Source organism: Coprinopsis cinerea, assembly GCF_000182895.1.
Source record: "Coprinopsis cinerea okayama7#130 chromosome 1 map unlocalized cont3.1, whole genome shotgun sequence".
Lineage (NCBI taxonomy): Eukaryota > Fungi > Basidiomycota > Agaricomycetes > Agaricales > Psathyrellaceae > Coprinopsis > Coprinopsis cinerea.
In genome coordinates, this window is record NW_003307544.1 from 3,323,000 (window position 1) to 3,348,392 (window position 25,393).

Consider the following 25,393-nt stretch of genomic DNA (forward strand, 5'->3'; position numbering starts at 1 on the left):
TCTGTGGTTCTAACTAAGGAAAGCGTGGGAAGCGATGAAAGTGATAATCGCGATAGCAAAACAACGAAAGCAAGGAGCAACGAAAGCGAGGGATGTTAAATAAGGATCGATGGGTAGGGAGTGCCGAGCGTGGGCAGTCTACAGACCTAGGGGGTTGTAATGTTGTCCAAACTGGTCATCGTGGTACTCAGGCTGATCGTGAGCGTATCCGAGCTGGCCATGGTGTCCGTGTTGGCCTTGGTGGTGCCCGTGCTGGCCTTGGTGGTGTCCGTGATGGTCGTAGTGGTGTCCGTGATGGTCGTAGTGGTGCCCGTGCTGCCCTCCTTGGTGGTGTCCGTGATGGTCGTAGTGGTGCCCGTGCTGGCCTTGGTGGTGTCCGTGATGGTCGTAGTGGTGCCCGTGTTGACCATGGTTGTGTCCCGGATGCAGTGGGGCCTGAGGAGGCTGAGGAGGCTGCAACTCAGGTTGTTGGACTTGAGGCGGTGGGACGTGAGGCGGTGGGACGTGAGGCGGCGGGGCGTGAGGTGGTGGGCCGTGAGGCGGGATGGGAATTCCGGACCGCCAGGGCGCTGGTTCTCCAGGGATGCCATTGTTGTACTGAGCGGCGTCTACAGGCTCGTAGCCATTTGGCAGTGGACGCGGAGGGAAGACGCCCTCCACATATCCGGCCGCAGGCCAAGGGAGAGGATGTGCATCCTGTACGAAAGGCTGCGGATGGTTGGGAGTACGTTCGACGGTTATGTAGGCCCCCACACAGAAGAAACACGGAAGAGAGCAGCGAGCCTGGGCTGATCTTTGCGGCTCAGGCCAGGACTCTACTTGGGGATCATAAGGGCAAGGAAGTCCATGGAGAAATGCGAACTTGCAGGGGGTATTCAAACGGTATTTGTGCTTGGGCCTACTGGCGCAGTCTCTAAATTCCTTGACCTCGGTGGTGCACATCTGAGAATTCGAAAGTGTTGATGGTTAAGATAATATGCGCTCGGATTCGATGTGGACCTGAACACTAACCTGCTGCCGACCAGAATGAAAGAACGAGCAAAATGAAGGGGGTGGGGTATGATCTATGTTGGCTACATTCGTTATCCACCTTGCTTTATACTCGGTAAAGTACCTTGGCAGCCCTTGGTTCCCTGTCATATGGCACCGGTTACCAATCCTTCTGAGATCGAAAGCAGATTCGAGACATCACCTGAACGGGGACCCACAGTACATGCACGGTCCTCGAGGCCTAAGGCCTAAGGGCTGACCCTTTGAAGCCCCAGGTAGAGGTGGAACCCCCAGAAATCGGTGTAAAGCGAATGAAAAATTTCGCAGGAGCAGGGAACCAAGAAATTATCACTTCCCCTTCTCGTGTGCGCTTGCGCTAAGCAGCAACTCCAACACCCTCAAAGATAGATGAATCAAGACACCTTAGTGTGCCATGTGTAGAACATAGATCGTGCACGCCCTCACTGCATCGAGATCGATCAGGCTCGTATTCGAGTATTATCATGTCACTTCCACGAGTTCAACTGGGCTGGCAATAGCATGTCATGCGCAATCGGCAGTCATTATACCAGCGTCAGTACAGGCTAGACACGACAAACGAGTCGCTCGATCCCTCTCATTAAGTACGGGTACTACCAATGCCTTCTAAAGTAATGTGTCACCTGTCGGGGAATTGTCCATAGTGCGGAAGGGTGAAAGGGACCATAGAAAGTAAAAGTTTCCAGCAATTCGTCCCTGATGCGGGGGTGAGTACAATGATAGGTGAAGGAGCAAGGAGTAACTCACATGGTCCTGTCGCCAATGGGCGCGAACGTTGGGTGGGCCCAGGGGCCCGGGAGCTGGAAATGGATCATTTCGCGCAGTCGAGGGTGGCTATCCAAGGCCTCCATGAATCCTTGTGCAAAATACGGGTGCAAATGCCAGACCGTCCAACTGTACACTTTCTTAACTGCAGGGTTCCTCGCGGCACTGAGTACCATACTGTACGATACGTGAGTTGTATAACCTGCCGGTACCCAGATGGTGTGTAAATTGGGCACGCGGGAAATGGCGTCCGCCAGGTCAATCGCCCGTTGCCGGCGTGCGCGAGTTTCAGGTCCCTCTTTCTCGCCTTTCCAATCGCGCTCCTCGTAAGCGTGATCATACGAGGTCTAAGTCGGTTGTTAGCCTTTTGCAGGCATGAGGGATGCGGTGAACTGACCATATTGGACCAAGTAACGGTCATGCATTCGATGAGAACGCTGACAAGTTCTCGTACTTGCTTGTTTGCTTGCACATTTGGATCTCGCAGGGCCACAAACGCTGGATTGATGATCCTGAGTCCTTTGCAAAGACCCTTGACACTGTCCTTGGATGTAATACTAAGTGAAACGCAGATGTGCGTCAGGTTTGGGACAGCTTGCAGTATCTTGAATGCTGCCTGGCCATAACCCCCTTCAAACCGGAGCTTTTTGACACGTTTCCCCAGCGTTTTGTCGTAGTTGAACAATGTTGCTAGTCTGTTGGCCTCGCGTTGCGAGTCGACAAGGGTTGTCTCGAGAAGTATGGGAAGAGCGATGCGGTGCCAGCGCTTGCACACCAACGAGTACCGGATGCCCTCCTTCCGGCGCATTTGAAGGGGCCACAAGGCACGATAGACGAGAGGAGCATAACCTGTGAACAGGCAGTCTCCGATTATCCTGTGAAGGAGCTCTTCAGGAAGGCTGTCCATGCTGGTCGAGTCGATCGAGGCCTAACCTGATGCGCTGTAACTGGTCCGGAAGCTATATATGTCGGACTTTGAATTGTACAGCGCTCGTACGTCCCTCAGTCAACCCTGAATGCTGAGTCTCTGGACTTCTGAGCCTCGTTGGAGAACGCAGCTGGAACATGCGCCCAGACTCGTAAGTACTGCTCAGAGCTCCGCGCTTATCGTCGAAAAGGCTCGTTTCGAAACTCCTTCAAGGCACATCTGCCGGACGGAGCGCCCTGCGTATACACAACCTTACCTGTCTTTGAGCAGTAGCGCTAGGAATGCGCTCAATGTCGCACTTAATGTCACTATCCATTGAGGTCCCGGCCGCCCCAGCTCCTTTCTGATCGATCTAGGATATCGGTCGTTGAAACTCAGCCTCACCAGTCCTAACTGATAGCGGCCGCTTAGTATTGTCAAATGGATCCAATATATGGAGAGCTGTTAGAGTGAGTACGAGATCTGTTACGGACTCGCGGACAATTGCGACCGTGGAGAAGAAGCTATAAATTGAGCTCAGAAGACCCGAATGCTCTTCAGTGGTCTCCAATGCTTCTTCGCGCTTTCTGTTTCCTCTCCCTCCTCTCAACGGCCACAATTGTCTCCTCGCGGCCTCAAAGTACAGATGGGTTGTCTAAAGTGGACGCTGCCGATACCATCGAGTACCATCATGTTGATGTAAACGCGACCTTGTCCGGCCGACCTGGACATAGACCTAAGCCATGCAAGCGATTATCCGTCCGTAGAGAATGGTATGTTTCCCGATTGCACAACTTGAAGTCCTCTTTCTGACCTTCGTTTTCGCAGGCGCGACTTGAGCAGGCAGAACAGGCTCGGCTATCTCAGGGCCGTCAAGTGCCTCTTCACCACCGGGGCCTTCAACCATACTTTACCAGCCAAGTTCAATCGATATGACGAGTTCGTCATCAGTCATGTCAGGGTATCCGATGGTATTCATGGTGTGGCAAGTATCATCTGTCTATTCATGAATCATCGCCCACGGTATTCCTAATCGAATGTTGCCTGCAGGGTCAATTCTTGCCCTGGCATCGCCATTTCAGCTATCTCTATGAACGAGCTCTCCGGGACGAATGTGGATATCGGGGACCTTTTCCGTGAGTTTGCCACTCAGGTTCTGAAGCCAATCACTGACTCGTAAGAACGTGTAGGTACTGGGACTGGACTCGCGACGTCGCGGATCCCAACAAACCCATCTCGGATTCCCCGCTGTTTGATCCCGTCTTTGGCTTTGGTGGGGACGGAGTCCCCGGAACATACACTCCACCGAGCGACGACGATGGTGCTGCCATCCCCATCATAATCGACGCGTTCAAAGGTTGCGTCGGGACTGGACCATTCGCTGATATCACTCTCCATGTCGGGCCAAACGTTCGATTCAGCGACCATTGCTTGAACCGAAACTTCATTGAACAGGACAGGCGACCTCACTTCACCCCAGAGTCAGTTGCGGCTATTCTGGGACAGGCCACCTATGATAACTTTTGGAACTCTCTCGATGGCCTTCCTTTCAAAACGGAATTTAGGCTTCACGACGCCGGCCATGGGTATGTCGGAGGTGACATGTCGAGCTTCTACAGTAGCCCGAACGGTACGTGCGAACCCTGTCCGTTCAAGGTATTCTTGCTGATTATCAGAAAAAAGATCCTCTCTTCTATCCCCACCATACCGGCCTGGATCGTCTCTGGTGGAAATGGCAGAGAGCTGATCTGCCCAGCAGGCTCTATCAGATGGGCGGTCACACCTCCGCATTCCCTCCCCATGGTGAGGCTACTTTGGATCATGAACTCCTTTTCGCCGACTTCGCCCCATCGCTCACTGTCCGTGATGCAATGGATCCAAGAATGGAGCCTTATTGTTATACCTACGCAGACTGAGTACAGTGTGTCTTGCGCGCAGATGCCTTCTGTACCTAAATCATACCTGTATCGCGAATCGAATATTCGGGGTATGTAAAGCAATCGAGCTTTAGTGCACCAAAGCTCTTAGCTGTCCGTAGATCAATAGCCGCAGTCGTACCCCTTGTTAGGTAGCCTGTTATGAGAGAATTTATCTGCGAAGTGTCTAAGGACGGCCATTTCGGGGGGCCGCCCTCCGTGCTTGTGCATGGGCGCTCATTGGCGGCCGGATACGACGAAGCGCGCTGATTGTACGTGTAGCCCGGATGCCTCTGTCTATACGCGTCATTTTTATAGGCCGCGGATAAGGACAGGCTTCTTACCCTGATGTAAGGACTTCGTCCGCGCCCGCAACCCACGGACGCCCTTGGCGCGTTTCTCATAGTGGACAGCAGCTCCCGGAACCACCACCGTAGGTTGTTGCCGCAGGAGGAGAAAAATCAAGTGCATGAAAGCAACACACTCGTGATGCATAGACTTGTCGGCAGTAGCCTAGTATTAGCAAGGAGTCAAGGCAGAGAGATCAAGCGAGTCGTCACTTTAGGGGGATTACCTGCAACCCACTGTCTAGATTGGCCAAAAGAAGCTGGCCATACCCCCAGGGTATTGATTTTGCTCAAAACGACACTGAGTTTGATGTTCTCTCATTTCGATCAGCGGCTGTATTGAGGGTAAATGGCCAACATTTTCGGACATTAAACATTTACACTACCAATTGTTAAAGTGGCGGGCCACTGCGTGAGGGGATGTCCACAAAGCAGAAGGACTAAAGGGTCCATAGAATGTAAACGCTTTTGTCAACGCTTCGCTGATAAAGGGATGAGTGAATGGTAGGAGACAGAGCAGGAGACACTTACATGTTTTTATCGCCAATGGCGCCAAAGGTCATGCGTGTCCACGGACCGGGAACTTGAAGATGTATCAGTTGTCGAAGTCGAGGGTGGCTATCCAAGGCCTCCATGAATCCGCCTGCATAACAAGGGTGCACGTGCCAGACTGTCCAACTGTACAGCTTCTAAACTGCAGGATTCCTCGCGGCGCTGAATACTATGCTGTACGGAACGTGGGTGGTCCACGCTGCTGGTACCCAGACAGTGTGTAAATTCGGTACACGGGAAATGGCATCTGCCAAAGCAATCGCGCGTTGTTTGCGGGCGGGAACTTCGGGACAATCAAATCCGCCTATATCGCGCTCCTCGTAGGCGTGATCATATGAGCGCTAGGACGATCGTCAGAACTTTACAGAAGTGAGAGATGAGATGGACTGACCATGTTGGACCAGGTCACTGTCATGCATTCGATGAGAACGCTGACAAGTTCCCGTACCTGCTTGTTTGCTTTCACATTTGGGTCTCGTAGGGCTACGAATTCCGGATTGATAATCCGAAGTCCTTTGCACAGGCCCTTGACGTTGTCCCTGGATGAAATGCTAAGTGAAACGCAAATATGCGTCAGGTTTGGGATCGCTTGCAGTATCTTGAATGCTGCTTGGCCATAGGCCCCTTCAAACCGGAGCCTTTTAACACATCGTCCTAGCAGTTTGTCGTGGCTGAGCATTGTCGCAAGCCTCTCTGCCTCGTGTTTCGAGTCGACTAGGGTTGTCTCCAGAAGTAACGGAACAGTGATACGGTACCAGCGCTTGCACACCAGTGAGTAACCGATACCCTCCCTCCGGCGCATTCGGAGGGGCCACAAGGCGCGATAGACGAGAGTAGAATAGCCTGTGAACAAGCAGTCTCTGATTATTCCGTGAAGAAGCTCTTCGGGAAGGCTGTCCATGCCGTGGGGTTGGTCGAGTCGATCGAAAGTCAACCTGATGCACTGTAGACTCTTTGAGGAGAGGGAGGAGGGTAGAGGCTGGGTTCTGCATAATTACAACTGTGGCCGCCCTGCAGCCATCCAATTTGCAGACCGTGGGAATCTCGCGGTGCCGATCTGTTGGCGGATGCAAACCGGAGGACTCGGACTGGGTCCCGACTCCTACGCAACTCCCATTCGTCTTATAGGCTACAGAAGCTCCAGATACAACGGAAGACAACGAGTATAGCAGAGAGTTTGGAAATATAGAGTACAGGTATGTCTAAGGGAAGAGATATCGCATCTAGTGAGGAGAGACACCATCGGATCGAAATAAGAGGATGGGTATCACAAAGCCCGGGGGACTGATGAGGGGAAGCAGCAGGCAGGTGGGCAATAAGGACGAGCGGACGAGCGAGGAAAGGCGATAAGTAACCTGCAAGGCGCTCACCATCGCGAATCTCGGACGGGGTACTATCAAAGGATATTGCAGCTTTGGGGGAGCCGCGAGACAATTGCCCAGGGTGGACGGACACCAGAGATGTTAATGGAACGGGTTGCGATAGCGGTGGATCTGGCAGTCTGATATGAGGTTGAGTGAATGGCGGGGGTTGGGTGAACGGATGTTGGTGTGCAGACGCTGCTGTTTGTGCCAATGTGAACGGCAGTTGGTTGAACAGATATTGGCCCATAGACGACGGCATTTGGGTGAAGGGCGATTGGAGGGCAGACGACGGTGCTTGGGTGAATGGCAATTGGTGCACAGACGACGTCATGGCGGCGGCAATGGATTTCTCCAGGTTAAGCTTGGTGGAGGTCGTCGATAGTGCTGCGGGACCGAGGGCTGTCGAGATGTGTGCCACTGTCAGACGATCTGGGCGAGCGACCGTCTACACCTGCCCGACGCTCGACGAGCCCTGGGACGAATGCAGGAGGCGCTACGTAGTGGGAAACTTACGACTTCCTTTCCATAGCTGCAACCCATTCTTACAAGTTACAACTAATCGGACAGCGCTAGATTAGTACAACCAGCAACTCTTACTCCGCGACCTTGACATTTGCAATTCGACTTTGCGTCAGGACACCACCGCCACTCTGTCAAACAGCGCTTGAACTATCTGAACATGATGACGAAGTACTAGCCAACGGAAGCCACCCGCCGTTTGTGCGTGCAGCCCGGATACTTTTTTTCTATGCGCGTACCATGCACTCTTTCCTAAATCACGTCCCAGACAGCATGGCTGAAACTCCCTTTGGAATGAACTCAACGGCCTCTCAATCCAGAGCCATCCGACGTACTATGGACACCAGTGGCGAGCCTTCTTACACCTGCGATGACTAGAGTGCACGAGCGTGACAGGCGCAATTGGGTTGGCAATCCAATTTACATCTAGTGCGCTTCCTTGCGTATTTTGCCGCCGGTCGTTTCCAACTGCAACCCGAAACTTTGAACCGCGTCCTTCAATCCCCTGCTTGATGGGATAGGGCCGGGCTTGCTCCCGTTACGCCCAAGGCGAAGATGTCATGCTTTCCCAATTAAGCAGGGTTGTTACTAAAATCAGCCAGGTCGACGTCAGTCTCAAGTTGTCACGAGTGGGAGGTTACATAACGTGTCCGAGCGTATCTAGTCGTAAGTACATCGAGGGAGGACGTGTGCAAAAGCGAAATGGATCTACCCTAATATCCAATCCGCTGCTGGTACCGAGTAGGGGTGGAAATGATGGGTGAGAGCCCAAAGCCAGAATTAATAGGGGAAATACGAGCACTAAGAGTAATAAAATAGCCATAGGATCCGATCTGGTAGAGTCGTTCACTCAGAGTCAGAGCCAGATCCGCCAGATCCAGGCTCATCGTCGTCATCTATGCAACACCGTGTCAGTATTGGCCCAGAGATGCACCGATTGGAAAGGCGTACCACTGGCAATATCGGCACTCGACACCAAGTTTGTTGCTTTAGATTTACGAATCAAGCCACGGATGACGGTATCGTCTGACGGGATGATATCTAGCACGGTGAACCCATTCCTGTCCTTCAACCTATGACCCGAGGTATAACGGTTAGTCGACGGTTCCGAAGCGCGTTCATAGTACAACCCACGTTGTATCTGCGCCAGCTTCTAGTAGACTTTCAACGACAGCTTTCCTCAACTCCGGATCCTCGATTTGCACTGCGAGGTGGAGTGGCGTTGCTTGATCAATCCGATTTACGGGGTCAACATCACATTCTTCGTGCGACAGAATGTGCTCAAGGACATCGGTAGATCCGTGAAGAACGCTGAGTGGGACGCGTCAGTAACCTGGATCCTCATGAAAGAATGCAAGTGCTCACGTACGCGTTGTGTAGTGCTATTCAGAATAGACCAGGGCCTGCAGTCATCATCAGCCGCTTGCGATCGATCTAGTAGGGACTTACGAGTGTTCCCTACACTATACCGAATATAATGAGTAAGATTATAAGGCGGATCTTGGTGAGAATGGACGTACCCATCCTTGCAGTTGATATCGAAGCCTCCCTCCTCGAAGACTTCCAGCAACAGCTCCTCGTTATCGGCTCGCGCAGCTGCGAGCAATCTCTCATCTGATCACGGTCGCTTGTGGTTCAGCCTCTAGATATGGGTGCACCGATGAGGAAACTGAAAGGCTCACTGTTACTGGCACCCTTGATCGCGTCTTCTGACATTGTCGTCTTGGCTGCAGTGGTGGTAGCTGTTAAGGCAGTGGGTACCTGGTCCACAGCGCTATGCGATGTAGAATTTAATCTAATCTTATCATAATGAACCCGGATCAGATCCCGGCCGATGAGCTCTACTTATCGGAGGTTCACGGCGATGAAACAAGGAGGACGCCCGGAGCCGGCGGGATTGATATAGACGTTTTAGACCTGGCACGTTGCTATTTAGTCTCTTCGACCGTCACAACCAACCCGCTGCGAATGGCGCTCTGCTATTCACAAGTGGCGGGATAGTTCGCCATTTACCTGTTCGACTTCGACAAACGTTTTCTACCACTACAACGGGGAAAGGCTGCCACCATGACCTTAACAAAGGCGGATGTGATGAGGATTCAGGCTACAGTGAGTCGAGTGACCATCTATGACCGATTCTTGCCAGCCGCTGGCGACTAGAACAGGCTGCTAATACAGTCTATATTGTCTCTTTGCCTTGATTTTACGCTCCCGGCGGCCCAACTCGATAACTGACTGGCTTTTTCGCGTCGTTTAGCCTCCATCTCATTACGATAATATCAAAGAAGGCCCAGTTTCATCTGTCGCAAGAGCTTGGTTGTCGATGAAGAATGGGGAACCTCAGTGGATAGTCATCAAGTCGGCCCCTGTGATTCGCAAGTTTTCCAGGGAGCCTCATGACATTCGCAAAGAACTGAGGATCTTGACGGAGCTCTCCCATCGGAATGTGAGTATCTAGCCTCGCGCGCACATGATGCCTTGCTTTTGTGGTCGTATGACCATCGTAATATGGGATCGTCAAGCAAAACCTTGATCGCTAGTCGTGCATAGATTTTCCTAGCACGGCAGCGATGCGGGTGCACGACCAATTTTTGGGCATGCGATTTATGTCTAAGTAGTTCTGACGATGGCTTTCCAGATCATCTCTGTGTTGGGTAGCTTCGATGACGAGGAAACCGACACGCTCAAAGTGTACATGCCCTATATTCCGATCTCCTTGGCCGACCTCCTCTCTTCCCCATACTTCTCCCCGCACCCATTCCCGCCTCAATTGCCACAGGATCTGGTTGCTTTGCGATTCCACGAAGCACAGTTCACCACGATATCCCGCTCAATCATCGTTCAAGTGCTGTGCGCCGTGGCTTATCTCCACGACGAATCTCGTCGAATCGCTCACCGTGACATAAAGCCCGAAAACATCCTCCTCACCAAGGATGGTTGTGTCAAGTTGATTGATTTCGGCGTGTGTTGGAAGGAGAAGGAACCAGGGTATTCGAAGCAATATGACCTCTGGCCAGAATACAGCGGAAAACTTTATTTCGAAGTATGCACTGGGTGAGTCAGACAAAGTTTACGCAGCTCCCCCATATTATTCTTCTCCATTGGAATGCACCACGGGGCTAACTCAAACCATGCGTATTTTCCCTAATTTAGAGCCTACCGTGCTCCCGAGCTTCTGTTCGGAACTCGAGCATACGATGCTATTGCGGTTGATCTATGGAGCTTAGGTGCCACCTTAGCAGAGTTCTTCACCCCCCTCCGGATGTCCAGTGATGACACTGATGATGACGGAGACGACGACGATGGTGGGCACTGCCACGACGACGACGATGACTCTACTGAACCCGGTAACGAGTCAAATGGGGCATCCAGTGACGGAGAATATGGATCATCGACACTCCAGCCCTTCATCGTTCCCCGGTACCTGCGTATAGGTTACCCAGACGCGCAATGGCACCGGGATACCTTGTTCAACGGGGATCGTGGCGAGATTGGTCTCGCGTGGAGCATCTTCAAGATTTACGGTACGCCCACCCTCGACAACTGGCCGGTATGTCTATGCAGTTTCTCTCGCGTGAGGACACTAGCCAAATGATGTCCTTTTCCAGGAATTCGATGACCTTCCAGGAGCGAAGAGCGTCGTCTTCAACGTGGTCCCAGCCGTCCCAGTTGAGCCTCTCCTCCCCAACTTGCCTCCTTCCACACGTTCTTCATCGCCACTTGCCTCCCCTGCTTCTCACTGCAATGGCGTTTTGAGCACGCCCAAGGCCTATCGCCATCCGGCTCTCGATCCCATTCGTAAATCCACGCCTTTTGATTTATTGTCGAGGTTCCTCGTCTACCCATCTGGCTCCCGCCAGACAGCTTCTGAAGCTCTCCGGCATCCTTGGATTACTGCCGACTCGGCGATCCTCTTGCCTAAAGGATACGAGTTCGAAATGGGCGCTGGAGCGGGAGTTGATCGGGACAACGTCGCGCAGTTGAAGAGGATGATGGCTCATGAATGGAAGGGCAAGTCTTTGGGAGAGCTGTTGCATGGAGTGCTGTTGGCTCCTCCTGGTTCGGCGAATCCGCGATGGTAACAATCCCAGCTCGATAGCAGTATAAGCTCTTTAGTGAAACTCTCTCTCTAATTATACTTACCGACCATCGTGTCAGGTTTGGACTGCCTCCCGGTTATGGGATACTGTCTTGACCTTGTTCATTTCTTTCATATTACTTTATGCCGTGTTTTCGATTGTAATTTGAGGAGGGGAAGAAGTTTGAATACCTAATGTAACTTTATCTACGCGATGCTTCATCGCCCCTTCTGTGGCCAGAAGGAGGAACTGACCAAGGTAGTAATCCACCTACCGTTTTGAGTATATCCACATCCACCAAAAGCGAGTGCAAGTGTAAACTGCGCTTGTAGGCCCAAGCAGGAGAGATGAAAGTCCTTGCGTTATTCCAACAAGGTCTGATAGAGAGGGCCGATTAGTTGATACAGGCGTTCATTGACATAGCCAGGACGCCAGTCCGCACTGAGCTGAGACGTATCGTTGAGCGACTAGGAAGTATGAAGGCCTTTGGCGGCGCATCTCGAGCTATTCCTAAGGGCTAAAAATAGGGGAAGATTCACGTTTGACGCGCCAGGCCGAGTCACGTGGAGCGTGACTGGGTCCGATCGCGTTGCATGTCTGGCGTCGGCGACCAAGGCCTGTTCTTCTCCACCACCGTTGGCGACGATGAGCGATCCCAGAAAGCCAGTCGAGCCTCTACCACCGCGATGGAAACCCAACCCAGACCCTAACAGCATCGTCGTGCCTGGACTGGACACCGATGCCTCCGTGACAGATCAAATCGAGCAAATTGAGCAGCTGATCACCATCAAGCTTCAGGTTCGTATTCGTCGCGTTCTAAAGAGCTATCTGGACTGAGAACGCTGATAGAATATCGATGAGAATTTCGCAAATATACATAACGTACTTGCGAATAGGATCTTGCCGTCGATTAAACGGTATTCTGTTGGAACTGAACCCGTTCGTGAGGCGGCCAAGGTGCGTCCTGATCCTCCTCGTCCATTTCGAACAAAATGTCTGAACTATACCATTAGTTTTGGACATCCTTCTATGAACAGGCTGCCCAAATTCGCATTCCAACCTTTGAAGATCACTCCACTGTGAACGAGATTCCGGAACCCGATGAAACCACGACCGACGGAGAAGAGGACCGCACTGCACGTTCACAAGACTCGCATGATGAGCAGGAGGAACAGCGCTCTGTCTTTGAGCCAAGTCTTGCTCAAACGGACGCTTCATTTATGCCCAGTCAGGCCGTATCCTCCACACCTGCTACCGGTCGGGTTGCCAACACAATGCAAAGCTTCGTTAGCGAAGGATCTAGTCAACCTTCCTGGGCAAACACCATGGAATCACCGCTCCTCCGTCTCAAATCCGAGATTGAGAACTTTTCGGCGGATGACAACAGTGCCTTCACGCCTGCCCCTGCTGTTACCTCTTCGACCAGCTTCATCCCCCCAACTCCTGCCGACCGAACCGACGTCACCATCCTACCACCTTCCACCAAAGGAAAGGGCAAAGCCAAAGAACAGGATCCTCTCCTCCGGAACGTGTTGCGGCACAACTTGTATGCTAATCAGTCCGTTGACGAATTCAACAGCAACAAGCCTGTTTCTCCGCTCAAATTCAAAGCAAAACCCAAGACGCCGACTATCCCGAAGACGGCCAATCCTTACCTTCCTCCTGACACCAACCCAAGCCAATGGAGCGGCATTGTCGATCTCAGTGACGCTTCCGCGTTGACACCAAAGACGTACCGTTCAGGAAAGAAACCGTCATCGAACCGAGATGCGAAGACACCACAAGTCGATGATGAAGACTCGGACGAATCATTCGATGGCCTTCCCAAGGGAATGTCTCCCCCAGTCCTTATGTCTCCCGCACGCCCTCCTCGGTCATCTGCAGAGCTTGGCCTACTCAAGCTGGGCCAGAGTCCCTTGAAGCAAGCCGCTGCGCGCCTCAAGCAAGATCTCCTCCGGGACGTGCATACCAACAGTACGTTCAAGGCTAAAGGATACTACAGCAACAACAACCCTGTGGAGTCCAGCATGAGCACTGTTCCCACTCCCCCGTCGCTTTCGCGATACCGGAGCACGGAGGAGAGCGATAGCGTCGCAGACTCGACATTGGAAAGCATGCTTCGACGGGTCGGGCTTGACGGTCCTTCGACTGCTGGCTTGGCATCCACGCCAGGGCTACGTCTCCGTCCCAAGCATGCAGCTGCCGGGGATTCTAACAATGTGCAATCGGCGTACGACAGCTTGGGTGAAGACGACAGTCTACCACCTATCCAGAACCCATTATTCACCCCTGCCTATATGAACGACGACGACTTTGGTCTTGATTCGGACTCAGCGGATTCACTGGACATGGAAGATATCAACAATCCTTCTGCTGCGTTCTTTATGGCCTCGCATGGGGTTGCCGGGGACGATGACTCTTTCGGCTCGTCCAACCACTCCAGCGACTCCCTTGTCGATGATGATGTAGGTGGGATAGTGCCAGTCCATCCGTTCGCAGGTTCTATCGAAGATGATGGCTTTGACGACGATGACGATTCCTTCGATTACGACAACGGAGAAACACAAGAAGAGACTCTCTTTGGTGTTCCCCCAGCGCAAAGAATGCGGGCCGCTGCTGCTGCCGCCGCTCAGCAACAGGGCCAAGGAGGGCTTCGCTTACTTGGTGAAAACCTGCTGGACGACACCATTGGCGCCCAGATTGTGGCAGGACATGGGGGGGTGGCTGAAACGCCGACGCCTGCCTGGGGCAACGCGGCGCCTTTCCGTTAATTTATAACCTTTCTTCTGTATTCTATTGTTCTCTCTGTAAAATAGCCAGTTTTGTCGGAACCTGTCGCTCATTTGCCTGAGCCAACGACAGCCCCTGTTTTATGGGAAGCCGCGGTCATGTGGTTTGATTCGCCAAGCCGAGATCAACGAGTCTATCTGAGAGCCTTTGCTCAATGTGTCCATCATCCACTTTTACCTCTTCCCAGCTCTTCGTCGTCCGTGACGCCCTTGAGCCATGGACACCGAGTCCGCCGCCACGCCCGCAACGACAACGACCGATGCGTCTTCCGAGCAAGCTCCAGCTTCGTCGGATGTCGAAGTAATCGACTTGACCGGGCTCTCAGACTCTTCCTCCGACGATGAAGGCGGAGATGGTTCAGACCAAGAAGAAAATGGGGAGGGCGGCTCGTACGACGATGATGACGACGACGACGACGGGTCTGAAGTTGAGATTCCCCTCAACCAGGAAACCCGAACGCAGCTGTACACTGCCATCTCTACTGTGTCTGAACCGCGTCTTCGACACGTCCTCAAGCGCTTAATTGATACCGACCAGGCGGTGGAGATTGCTCTTACTCGCGAGCTTATAACCTTGAAGCGCGAAACCCAGGCCGTTGTACCGCGATGGCATCGCTGCGTCCATTGCGAAATCGAGTATGATATCAATACTCGCCGGGAGGAAGATGAATGCACTTTTCATCCCGGTCAGTCGAGCTTACTTTATTCCTTTTTGGTGGCATTAATCTCCCAACTACCAGGTGAACTAGAGGAAGATGAAGAAGGCTTTGCGGACTGGGACGAGGATTGCCACGGTCCTAAAGACACACCAGAAAATAGGATCCAATATCCTCACGAATTCAAGTGGACATGTTGCGACGAAGACGGGACAGCTCCGGGCTGTGTTCGAGGACAGCATAAACCTGTTGACATCTCGAAAAAGCGAAAACGGGAGGAGCAGCACTAGTCCAGGTCTTTGGAAGTGAGGTTCTATTTCGGTCACGGAGCTCGGCGTTTTATTGACCGTCGATTTATTTTTCATGCAGCTCTCTTTCTCCTACTTGTGCCCTATGCAATCGTGTCGCTACCAGGCAGGATGAGCGACCATTTTTCACCCTTTAGCCACGCATATGCTCGTCGCGCGCTTTTTCGTGGCCTTTATGTGTACTGCCAGCGCAAAAGAAAATCAGGGACCCACGTCCAGACCCGTCACCAAACATCTAATGCGGCCGCGCCAATCTATCTGCTTAAACCGTCACAAGCCTCTCTCACCCCTCGGTCTTCTGGCCGCTAGTTACTTATTGACCGTCTAGATCGAAAACTACTACATCGACGAACGCCCAGGTCTTCGTTCGACGATTCCTACGTTCATTGTCTTCTTTGTGGCAAGTTGTCCCTCGCTTTAAAAGATACGCATGCGGATGCATTTTGCCAACCGTCCCTGATAATGCCATTCCTTGTTGTCGGAAAACTTGGGGAGAGTCGAATTGAAGAAAGCTCTAGAATACATGCATGGAAGAGGCTTGTGGCAAAACGGGTATTCTATCTTAGGCGACACAACAAGTACTATTATTGGAAGGTTGGCAACAAGCATCTCCATTCTCAGTAGATCCCTTGAAGGCTGCGACGCTCATCGTATCTTTCGCTCCAGGAACGTCCATACTCGGATTAACCTTGAAGAAGGAATTTGGTTTGAAAGTGACGCTGAAATGTTCGACGGGCATTCTATCCATCCAAATTCGGTCAGTTCGGGACTAAGCCAGAAGAAAAGAGGACAAAGGAACTTACACAGGCCAATCCTCAGGTCTAGGAATGTGAGTCGTCCCAACGGTAAGATAAACGAGGATATCTTCATCGACGATCTTCTGCTGACCCAAAACCCACTTGCCAATCGAATCATTGGGTTCTTCCCGCGACTGAGGAACGTATTGACCCGCGGGCCACATCCTCTGACTTCCGCAATCTTCCCCCTCCACGTCCCTACAAACCCACAACGTATTCCTCAAGAATGGGGCGCGTCGAATCGTCCAGCTGTCCGGTTTGGCCATCACGGGCATAGCTGCACCCTTCAGACTGATCGTATAACCGACATCTTTACCTGACGCATAGTGCTTCCTCGAAGGGTTCACAATCTTCCATCGGCGTTCTTTGCTGAGGTCGTATTGTCGTCCAGCTTCATGCTCGAGAATGGTATCCTTGACGTGGAACCCGTTACCAGCGAAGTTGGCGTCGGATCCGGTGGGAGCCTCAAGCGGCAGGACGTCGCTTTCCACAACAGAGTTGTTAAGCCCGTCTATCATAGGGTCGACGCGGATGGAGAAAGCATGTTGGTGGTAAAAGCCGTTGACATTGGGTGCAACTGTCGTCCCAAACGGAGTAGGCTCGCCATCCTTCAACGGGGCGACTAGCAAGATCCCGGTCAGGCGGACTTCGAACTCGATGCTACCATCTTGGTAGAAGAGGAAGTTCCAGATGTACTCTGCGAGGGAAGGTGGTCAGAAGCTGTAGTGGGATGGAAAGGACGTGTGACGAACCGTAGTTGGCCAAGGTGCAGACCATACTCACGACTAGCCTTCGTCGTCGAACGGTATGGCCTCGACCACCTGCCCTGTAGTCGTGGTGCGTCCAGAGAACACCGGCGTCTTCTTCGTGAATGCAGATGGCGTTCTCGATGATACAAGCACTGCCGTTATGGGTGACATAGTTTCCGGGCTGGAACGACATTAGAATGGAAGGGGGAGGGAACAAGGAACGGAGCGCATACCAGATAGTGTATCTGACCAAGGCAATCGCAACCCAAAGACAGTTCTTTGGCCATGGTACCCATACCATACTCCCCACTAACACGCGGGTAAGCCTTTGGACAAGGAATGCGAATGGAAAAAGTTACGTGTCAAAGGCAAACTTGCGAGGATGAGGATGCTCCGGGACCCCGTAAGGTACGACCATCTCCGCCAACGACAGGCGATAGAAGATCGGTCGGACTTCGCCATGGTCATTGTATGTGATCGTGGACAAAGCGATCCCCTCGCGATGGCTAAAGGCTATTCACAGCGCAGGCGTCAGCGACGAAAGCAACCAGTTTATGAACTTAAAATCCATACCAATATGCATCTTCCAGTTTTGCCATTCGAGAACATGGCCATTCATCTTGAAGCTCACCCCTTCAGGCTGAACAATGTGAAGAGGTTTGAGGTCCTTGCGAAGCTCGAAACCCTCTTCAGACTTGGCCATCAGATCTGGCAAGAAGTCGAAGGACCTCATTGGAGGTGGGATTCGCTCTCGGTTTGCAGCCTTAAGAGGGTCGTCGTCAAGAGCTGGAGGTGCAGTAGTCGGAGCTGAAAGTTCATAGCCATTCTCCGTCTTCTTGTAGCTTGGAGGGAAGTCTAAGCGAGACAGGTTAGTACAAGGCTTCGGCTTACAGTAGCATTGAAAGAGCTCACCGATGTGAATCACCTTCTTCAGATTCGAGTCTACAACAGGGACGAAATCCTGTTGTCCCTCTTAAGTATACCGGAACACAGGTGAGGTGGAAGACACGTACCAACGGGTGAGCGTATAGATTCTCGTGGGGAGAAAGTCGTGCAAAGCAAATGGCCTGTCCAATCCTCTGGCTATGAGGGAACCGCTCGTCATAACCGATTGCCCAAGCATCGCAGAAAATCTGATGAGGCTCAATCCCGACCTCCTTCGCAAGAGCCTGGATTGTCTCGTCTTGCTGGACGACAGTCTCACATTCTTCCAGTTCATCAACAGTGACCATAGGGTGGAACTTCTTGTCCAAAGGAACGAACTTCTGGACCTTCCATTCCTCACCGACCAGGGCAACGGTGACGTTGTAGGCACCACTAAAATGCGGGATATCAGTGGAAGATGAGTAGCACAGGCAATGACATACATACCCATTGATCACGTCTACAAGCTAAGCGAGAGTGATTAATGAGTTGAATGATAACAGGAACGCGGCGCGTACCTCGACCTCGGCCCTTCTAACGATTGGCTTTGGAACTTCTGGCTGGCCACCTGGGGTGGTCGGGATGCCGAGGTATGCAAGCACATCCCGCTTTGGTGGGGGAAGTAACGAGCATATGACAAACTTGAGCGCTTTAATTTCAGTTTCCTTCGTGATGTATTGGCGAATGCTGAGAGTGATCGCGTTGGTCTATTTATAGGCATCAGGTATTTGCAGGCGAGTAAAGAAGGAATGACGCACCTCGGCGGGAGTGAGTGGGTCGAGAGGGTGCGTCGAAGGCGAAAACTTGTTATTCACATTCGTGGTGGATTGCTTTGTTGTAGCAGTTGCAGGGACGTTTGAACTGGCGGGAATGGAATCGTGCGCCATGGTAGGTCAGACGTTGGTAATAACTCTCTGGGAATGGGTTTAGAATGGCAGGTCGACGAGGGCATCTACTTGACTCACTTGTAGGAATAAACGGTGTCCTCTGGAGTACAGTGGGGATGTGTTTCAATCGAGAAGCCGTCACCTGACAGATATATAGGCGCGACCCGTGAGAACATACATTGAACAGGGGCATTCAAGCGCCAAGGCCAACAGCGTCCCAACTTTCGCATTTCAGGGTTTTTGGGGATCCTGCGGGTCTCTGGGGTGACATGAACACCATCTGGTGAGGGTGACTGGCTTTCAGACGAAGGTGAAGGGCTCCAAACGGCCAAAGGAACAAATGTTGCCCGAATTTTCGCGTCCAGCTAGGCGAAGAGCCGGCTGACAACCAATCTCCTGGGACTAGATACCCCAGAATAACGTTGAGAAGTGTCCAGGAACATTCTGAGTGACAGTCGGAGTGGCGCTGATAGAAGCGAAGGGCGGAACTAGGCGAGATTGGGCTTGAACCCGTAGGTTTGCTGGGGCTCACCGACATCGGCTGACATTATTGGACTGACAGAACAAAGGACTCTGGTTCTAACTGGGGAGAAAGCCGTTGATCATGTTGCTCGATGCACCAGGATATCCAAGAGATAGTCTAGTCGCCGGTTGTCGTCAACACACACTTGCCCTCGAAGTTCCGTCACGGTTCCCACTGGACATTAATGGTTCTCTCCAAAAAGACGTGAGGATTTCGAAATTGGGACAGATATGCGAACCTTTCGAAAGGTCTATGACCCTCAGATTGAGCATATCGAAGATGAGGGAGTGTACATTGTGGTTGAGGAAAAACCAAAGAACTTGTTTCAATGTTTGGCTCCCTTCGGTCCTGGCGGAGTCTGATGATGATGATGAATCCTTGTTTGCACCTTGTCCTTCAAACGACCACCCTCCTCACCGCGACCTGCAACAATTCGATGTCCTGGGGACTCGGTCCTTCGGGTTGGTCCAAAGAGGCTAAATTGCATTGATGGAATAGTCGAACTTGGCCTTCAGCAAAGTGGCCAACGACTGAGTGCATCAGGCCACGATTATGGAACAAGACGAGGTCTTTGCTCTTCCTGGCGCCCGCTGGAAGCTGAGCGCTATTCCGTGGATCAGGAAGGGCAAAACTTACCATGGATGTGGGTATACAAACTTTTAGGGGAGAGAAAGTGAGTCACAGCCCTCTGGCTCTCGGCTCGTGTTTAGCTCACCTTTGGCGCGATTCCAGGCCGCTGCATTTTGTACAGGACTTCTCGAATTTCATTCAAATCAGTGATATGGCCACCATCAGGATAAACATCTCTCTCGCTGCGTTGGTCGTACGGAATAGCCTCCACGATAATCTCTCGAACCGCCATTGGGTGCACCTGCAGGTGTAATTTCGCGGTGACAGGGTTTTTCCACAACTGCTGGGAGTCAATGATGGGCGATGGGCGACAAACGAGTCACCTACGAACGGATAAACCTTTACTTTCGCCTCTTCCCAGTCACTCAAGTCCTCCAATCCCACCTCCTTCCCTTCGGTCACCAACCCTAAGCCAGTGCTCAGGGTCTTCGCATTCCATATCCATTCAAACGGGCGGGGGGCGTATGTTGCTTTGGCTCGAGCCGCAAAACTTGGCCATTCGGGGGGCAAGGTCTCGAACATTGTTTTTCCCGATACAAAAGCGGTTGTTCCCAAGGGTACTGTTAGATCGTCCCCCGTTCCGTTGCCATATCGGACTACCTGACCTAGGTCCCTCGGGAACTCGGATGGCGTACAAGGCTGTCACTTTAGGAGGGTCGAATTTGAAGAGCGCAGCATCCATATGCCACCTCAGGAACCTTGTTGCCCCACAACGCTCTTCCTCTTCCTTCGGTATTGTGGTTTTGTGGAACATGGAGTCATGGGCGTGCTTTAGCTCTATCCTTTCGAGCCCTTCGTGTCCATCTACTACTCCATGACCGATGACCTGTACCTGAGGAACCCGAGGAATCTTCTTCAGGTACGACAGGATTGAGGATCTCTCGATCTTCCCTCCATGTCCATACGTTTCTGCGGATGCATCAAAAAGCCCTGTGGTGTCAGGATCAGCGATGGAAGCAAACAGGGGCATTCCACCTACCTTCACTAGGCGATATTGCTCTTTGGGACCAAGATCGACATTGCGAAATAGAAGAAGATCGTGCTGCTGCAGCGCTCAGCCTTGTCCCCACTTCGACGCACTTAAATCGAATCAAACCTGATACAACGCTTTCTCCAGTGCTGCGAACGCCTCTGGGTCGCCACAGACGTCCCTTGGGTGAATTCCATGTACTTCCCGTCCTAGTTCTGGACACTCTGGTGCCTCAAATGTGGGAGGGAACTGGATAGGGGTCAAGGATATCGCCATGACGGGGCTTCTTGGACAACGCACGCTGCTCTTGGACTATATACTGTCCACCCAAGATGATGCCAGGTGCTGATTAGCTCGAGGACTTCTGTGACGAGAATAGATGAAACCTCGGACTACGGAGCGGGTATGAAGTATCAATTCTCTTCCCATAACTGGCTAACGATCTAGTCATTAGACGTGGTTCTGCGCTAGCGGCTGCCAATCGTTCTCCCGACATGGTCAGTTGCAGTATCGAAATGGACCTCCAACCACTGTCAACTCACACCGTGTCGCTATTCAGAGATTGGGATCGGCTCCTATGAATGCGAACCTCGAAACTATAAATAATCTACCTTGCTCCCATTTCCGTTAGGCCCTCTTCGTCTTCGTTCACTATGTATTACGACAGCGACAGCTCGGACGAATGCTACGACTGCAGGAAATGCGGCGCCTCCTTCTCGTGCGGATGGGACCTTAACAACCACGATTCCAACCAGCACGCATACTATTGCGATCGCTGTGGTCGTAGCTTCGTCAACCAAGCGGCTCTTCAGCAGCACCTGGAAAACTCTTCCTTCCACTACTACTGCGTTTTTTGCAAGCGAGACTTCGCCGAGCGGGAGTGGTACGGAACGCACATGCTCGAGTATCACGAGCGCTGCCATACATGCCAGATAGATTTCAGACACGTCGACTGGCTTCACCGACACTATGCCGACACGCCGGACAGGCACTCGTTTTGCCTTGAGTGCAAGCGCCATTTCTCGTCTCCGGATAATCTCAAACATCACCTCGCATCCGGCCTCCATCAAGAGCGAACTATCGAATGTGTGGCCCCTCGCTGCCAGCGACGATTCATTTCCCTCCCTGCTCTTCTCGGGCACTACGATTCCGGAGGCTGCTCAGAAATCAGTCGAGATCATATGGATTGCTTTACGAGGAGCGTTGGCGGTCGTGGCTACATCGTTGCAGATGACGACACTCACTTCTATCGTTGTCCCCTTTGTGACAAACGTTTCCTTCTGTTCAGTGGCGTTGCAGCTCATGTGGAAGGAGGGAAGTGTGCCAATGAAGAGGAGAGAGCTAGAGTCGGCGAGAGCATCTGGGACATTCTGGCTCTCTTCCAGCAGTATCATTGAGGTGTGGTATGTCAAATCTTTTCATCATCATTGACCATCTAATCCATGTCTCTGCACATAGGACTCTCGGTTCGGGCAGTGGGAACCCGCGTCTATATAGAAACTGTGTAATCATGTTACAATGAAGGCCCCAGGAAGATGTCATTCAGCAACTGTATAAGTGTATGTGTGTGTGTGTGTGTGTGAGTTGCAAGGTCAGCACAGGCCAAAAACTTGGACGCCAACCCCCGAGTCGTCCCTTAGGACCTCCTAGCCTGGCCGACTCAGCAGGAATTGCCAACAGGCACGCATCGAACAATGGCCCGGCCATCGTCAAGGGATTTGTGAATTTGCTATTCCTAGTTTTCTATGCGGATAATTGGTAGCCGCGCCACCATGGGATCGCACATTTGATTTAGCGCGCCTATTCGATTCATGGTCTAGCCGTTCATGCATATCTTCTCTCTTGACTTGACCCCCTCTTTCCTGTTCTTACACATCTCGAGGACAGTTCGCCATCGGTTTTCACTTTGCCTTTGTTGTAGAATATCGTTCGGACCCATACATTCACGATCACATGACTACGTACACACATTAATTACTCGATAGACGCGCTCACCACAGGGTCAGACTTCTACCACTATCTGACCCTGTGAGTATCTTAGCCTTTCCTCCTTGTACCTAGCTGACACCGTGTAGGACTCTGTCTGGTTCATTCTAGGTACACATAATAGACTTCTACCACTATCTGACCCTGACTCTGTCTGGTTCATTCTAGCCTGCACCGCAACAGGTTATGAGCCCCGGTTTGCTCTAAACCGGCCAAAATCTTACCCGCCTTATCGATCTTCGTTCTCGCCCTGAGCCTTTATCCCCAAAACGACCATGTCTGAGCCTCCCGGTGATCTGGGAGGTAATCCCAATCAAAACGCCCAAGGCGTTCACGAGCATCAGGCTTCTGCCAACAATGATGCCGCTAACCCCGCCACGACGTCTGTGCCTGGTCATCCAACTGTCAACAGCGGGAACGCCCAACAACCGATACAGCAACCGACCGTTCAATCTTCTCGTTCCCTACCATATCTGCCATCTGGTTTCGGCTCTGGTTCTGGATCTGGCAGGGGCCAACCCCAACTCCAAGTCTACCCAACTCCATCCATACCCGGCGCGCCTCTTTTTTCCTATGTACCTCGCTTTAACCAGTCTTTTGACGAATATCAGGCTTCTCTTTCGGCGAACCAGCAGATTCCTTCAATTCCTTCAGCAATTTCTGTTCCTTTAAATTCTCAGGCTTCGCCACAACAACAGGACCGGAACACTACTGTCCGAGGAACTCCTACTGGCAGTGGGACTCCCGCTCAGCAGAATGTCGCTCTCACGAGCGGCCATTCGGCTGAAGTACAGCAGTACCTGGAGGCGTGCCAGCTCCTTGGGAACATGTTAGGATACATCCCACAAGATGTTATCCAACGTGCTCCGCCGGAAGCGATGGCGCTGTTGCAACAACCTGTTGCACAGCCGACAGGTCAACAGGAGCCTGCTCCCGTTGTCCAACAGGCTCAGCAGTCAATGGGCTCGTCCCATTCTGCTCAACAGGCGAACCTTGCTGGGGTTCAATTACACCAGCCGGTTCCGCAACAGTATCACGGTTACCGAATGCCGACCTCTGCCTCAGAGCCGGTCATTCAAACCGTTCATACCGAGTATCAGGGCAACACCTATACTGGTAGGACACGAGTTCCTCATCGAACTGGTGGATCGCCGAAAGGACCTCGTCCTCATCATTCAATTTCTCGCTGGCAACAGCCATTTTCTTACAAGAATTCCCTTCTCGAACTCGCTCGTGATACGACGGCGAAGGATTTCAACATTTTTCGTGTTGCTTTTTCGATGATTCGTAAAGGTTCTTTCGTTTCCTTCTCACACATAACTTCTTTGGAGAAAAAGGCGCAGTGGTTGGATTGGATTGGGGGGATAAAGCACATTCTGATGGGTCAGAATCTGCTTGGTTGGATTTTGGAGGATGACGAAGTACTCGACACCACCCCACCCTGGTCCATGCCAGTCTACCCTATCGACAAACCACGCGAACACATGACGACCGACGACCACGACTTCAACGGCGTCTGGTGGTTGATCGATAGCTACGTCAAGTACTACCTCCTTGGCCCCCTCACCTCTCAAGTCAGGTCCACCCTCGACCACGAAATCTTGCGCCGCAACATCAGACAGCTCACATCTCGCGACGTATACAGCATCCTTCGGTCTGAGTATGGCACCATCGACTACAACCAAGGACGTGCTCTTTGGCTACGAGCTGAAGCGATGGAGTGTGGTTCCAATGTGGCCACCTACGTTCGGAACTACGAGAAGTTGATCGACGAGGTTAGGCGTTCCTCCTTTGACGGCCTCACCCCTCACATCGCTATCAGTAACATGATGCGCCGTCTTCCCGACTCTCTTCGCTACCTTACCGACAACTGGCGTATGAAGACGGTCAAGGGTTGGATTGTCGGCCACAACGACTGGGCCGAATTCCTGCGATGGAAGAAGGACATTTTGTCTGCTTACGAGGGACACGTAGCAGAACAATATGCCTCTCGCGTTTCTGGGGGTGTTCGCTCAGCCCAACGGGCCACTGTTCTGAACCAGCCTCGCCCTGCCACCAACCCCTCTTCCAACCGACCCACTCCTGTCTCGAACCTCGCCAATGCTAAGACCCGACAGGCCGCCGTCATATGCTACAACTGCCAGAAGCCTGGTCATACGAAGGCGAATTGTCCAGAACCTGGGGGTGATCTTTCCGGCAAGCAACAGTCGGCGAAGGGATACCTGGCAGCAGATGGGGGTGATGTCGCGAAGAGCGGACACTAAACCAAACCTAAGACCAGATGTGCGGAGCGGATAAGAGCGCGGAGCGAGATAAGAGCGATGAGCGACTGATGCTGATGAATGCTGAAACGGTGTATTGACGAAGAGGTCAAGCTGAGGAAATACAGAGGGATCTACCTAGCTTATATACCTATTCTACAGTCTACATAGCCGCGATGAGTCAAGATGACGAACGGATGGTGAGATACAAAAGAACAATAAGGAGAGTCACAAGGCTGCGCGAAAGCTGCGCGAAGAACGAAGAAAACAATAACGGAGTGACGAGGCAGTGCAAGAATGGAGAGAACAATAAGATGTAGGGCGAAGGGCATAACGAGGCAGTGTTCCATGGGAGAAAGTGTCCGTGTCGAGAATAAGGGCAAAAATGAGAATAAAGAGAAGGTGATAAGAGCGATGAAAGCGATAAGATAAGAT

At 52.1% G+C, this 25,393-nt stretch overlaps 13 protein-coding genes across 13 annotated transcripts; 6 read left to right on the plus strand and 7 right to left on the minus strand.

Annotated features, from left to right (window-relative positions):
* Positions 1 to 146: 146 nt before the first annotated feature.
* CC1G_13747 (hypothetical protein) lies at positions 147 to 590 on the minus strand (the record flags this gene model as incomplete). Its single annotated transcript, XM_002912169.1, has 1 exon — positions 147 to 590. The coding sequence occupies one exon, from the start codon at positions 588 to 590 to the stop codon at positions 147 to 149; it is 444 nt and encodes a 147-aa protein (XP_002912215.1).
* Positions 591 to 1,622: 1,032 nt separating this feature from the next.
* On the minus strand, positions 1,623 to 2,701 carry CC1G_00590 (hypothetical protein; the record flags this gene model as incomplete). Its single annotated transcript, XM_001829359.1, has 3 exons — positions 1,623 to 1,725; positions 1,777 to 2,141; positions 2,192 to 2,701. 3 exons carry the CDS (start codon positions 2,699 to 2,701, stop codon positions 1,623 to 1,625), a joined length of 978 nt encoding a protein of 325 aa, XP_001829411.1.
* A 570-nt stretch (positions 2,702 to 3,271) lies between these two features.
* CC1G_00591 (hypothetical protein) lies at positions 3,272 to 4,617 on the plus strand (the record flags this gene model as incomplete). Its single annotated transcript, XM_001829360.2, has 5 exons — positions 3,272 to 3,474; positions 3,530 to 3,662; positions 3,752 to 3,837; positions 3,892 to 4,331; positions 4,385 to 4,617. The coding sequence occupies 5 exons, from the start codon at positions 3,272 to 3,274 to the stop codon at positions 4,615 to 4,617; spliced, it is 1,095 nt and encodes a 364-aa protein (XP_001829412.2).
* Positions 4,618 to 5,653: 1,036 nt separating this feature from the next.
* CC1G_13748 (hypothetical protein) lies at positions 5,654 to 6,417 on the minus strand (the record flags this gene model as incomplete). The annotated part of the gene is made up of 2 exons (XM_002912170.1): positions 5,654 to 5,857; positions 5,908 to 6,417. 2 exons carry the CDS (start codon positions 6,415 to 6,417, stop codon positions 5,654 to 5,656), a joined length of 714 nt encoding a protein of 237 aa, XP_002912216.1.
* A 221-nt stretch (positions 6,418 to 6,638) lies between these two features.
* Positions 6,639 to 7,493, minus strand: CC1G_13749 (hypothetical protein; the record flags this gene model as incomplete). Its single annotated transcript, XM_002912171.1, has 4 exons — positions 6,639 to 6,718; positions 6,887 to 7,279; positions 7,394 to 7,435; positions 7,478 to 7,493. 4 exons carry the CDS (start codon positions 7,491 to 7,493, stop codon positions 6,639 to 6,641), a joined length of 531 nt encoding a protein of 176 aa, XP_002912217.1.
* A 752-nt stretch (positions 7,494 to 8,245) lies between these two features.
* On the minus strand, positions 8,246 to 9,115 carry CC1G_00593 (hypothetical protein; the record flags this gene model as incomplete). The annotated part of the gene is made up of 7 exons (XM_001829362.1): positions 8,246 to 8,295; positions 8,351 to 8,472; positions 8,534 to 8,710; positions 8,769 to 8,781; positions 8,849 to 8,862; positions 8,920 to 9,013; positions 9,082 to 9,115. The coding sequence occupies 7 exons, from the start codon at positions 9,113 to 9,115 to the stop codon at positions 8,246 to 8,248; spliced, it is 504 nt and encodes a 167-aa protein (XP_001829414.1).
* A 351-nt stretch (positions 9,116 to 9,466) lies between these two features.
* CC1G_00594 (CMGC/CDK protein kinase) lies at positions 9,467 to 11,481 on the plus strand (the record flags this gene model as incomplete). Its single annotated transcript, XM_001829363.1, has 5 exons — positions 9,467 to 9,508; positions 9,657 to 9,845; positions 10,038 to 10,453; positions 10,553 to 10,949; positions 11,008 to 11,481. 5 exons carry the CDS (start codon positions 9,467 to 9,469, stop codon positions 11,479 to 11,481), a joined length of 1,518 nt encoding a protein of 505 aa, XP_001829415.1.
* A 642-nt stretch (positions 11,482 to 12,123) lies between these two features.
* On the plus strand, positions 12,124 to 14,249 carry CC1G_00595 (hypothetical protein; the record flags this gene model as incomplete). Its single annotated transcript, XM_001829364.1, has 3 exons — positions 12,124 to 12,276; positions 12,328 to 12,435; positions 12,492 to 14,249. The coding sequence occupies 3 exons, from the start codon at positions 12,124 to 12,126 to the stop codon at positions 14,247 to 14,249; spliced, it is 2,019 nt and encodes a 672-aa protein (XP_001829416.1).
* A 235-nt stretch (positions 14,250 to 14,484) lies between these two features.
* CC1G_00596 (hypothetical protein) lies at positions 14,485 to 15,213 on the plus strand (the record flags this gene model as incomplete). The annotated part of the gene is made up of 2 exons (XM_001829365.1): positions 14,485 to 14,953; positions 15,008 to 15,213. 2 exons carry the CDS (start codon positions 14,485 to 14,487, stop codon positions 15,211 to 15,213), a joined length of 675 nt encoding a protein of 224 aa, XP_001829417.1.
* Positions 15,214 to 15,793: 580 nt separating this feature from the next.
* Positions 15,794 to 18,588, minus strand: CC1G_00597 (peroxisomal copper amine oxidase; the record flags this gene model as incomplete). The annotated part of the gene is made up of 11 exons (XM_001829366.2): positions 15,794 to 15,971; positions 16,035 to 16,725; positions 16,781 to 16,958; positions 17,011 to 17,086; positions 17,137 to 17,283; positions 17,338 to 17,632; positions 17,669 to 17,738; positions 17,791 to 18,094; positions 18,149 to 18,168; positions 18,220 to 18,408; positions 18,460 to 18,588. 11 exons carry the CDS (start codon positions 18,586 to 18,588, stop codon positions 15,794 to 15,796), a joined length of 2,277 nt encoding a protein of 758 aa, XP_001829418.2.
* A 919-nt stretch (positions 18,589 to 19,507) lies between these two features.
* On the minus strand, positions 19,508 to 20,987 carry CC1G_00598 (taurine catabolism dioxygenase TauD; the record flags this gene model as incomplete). The annotated part of the gene is made up of 6 exons (XM_001829367.2): positions 19,508 to 19,715; positions 19,748 to 19,767; positions 19,827 to 20,021; positions 20,069 to 20,354; positions 20,377 to 20,783; positions 20,838 to 20,987. The coding sequence occupies 6 exons, from the start codon at positions 20,985 to 20,987 to the stop codon at positions 19,508 to 19,510; spliced, it is 1,266 nt and encodes a 421-aa protein (XP_001829419.2).
* A 377-nt stretch (positions 20,988 to 21,364) lies between these two features.
* On the plus strand, positions 21,365 to 22,108 carry CC1G_00599 (hypothetical protein; the record flags this gene model as incomplete). Its single annotated transcript, XM_001829368.2, has 1 exon — positions 21,365 to 22,108. One exon carries the CDS (start codon positions 21,365 to 21,367, stop codon positions 22,106 to 22,108), a length of 744 nt encoding a protein of 247 aa, XP_001829420.2.
* Positions 22,109 to 22,972: 864 nt separating this feature from the next.
* On the plus strand, positions 22,973 to 24,961 carry CC1G_00600 (hypothetical protein; the record flags this gene model as incomplete). Its single annotated transcript, XM_001829369.1, has 1 exon — positions 22,973 to 24,961. The coding sequence occupies one exon, from the start codon at positions 22,973 to 22,975 to the stop codon at positions 24,959 to 24,961; it is 1,989 nt and encodes a 662-aa protein (XP_001829421.1).
* Positions 24,962 to 25,393: the final 432 nt, after the last annotated feature.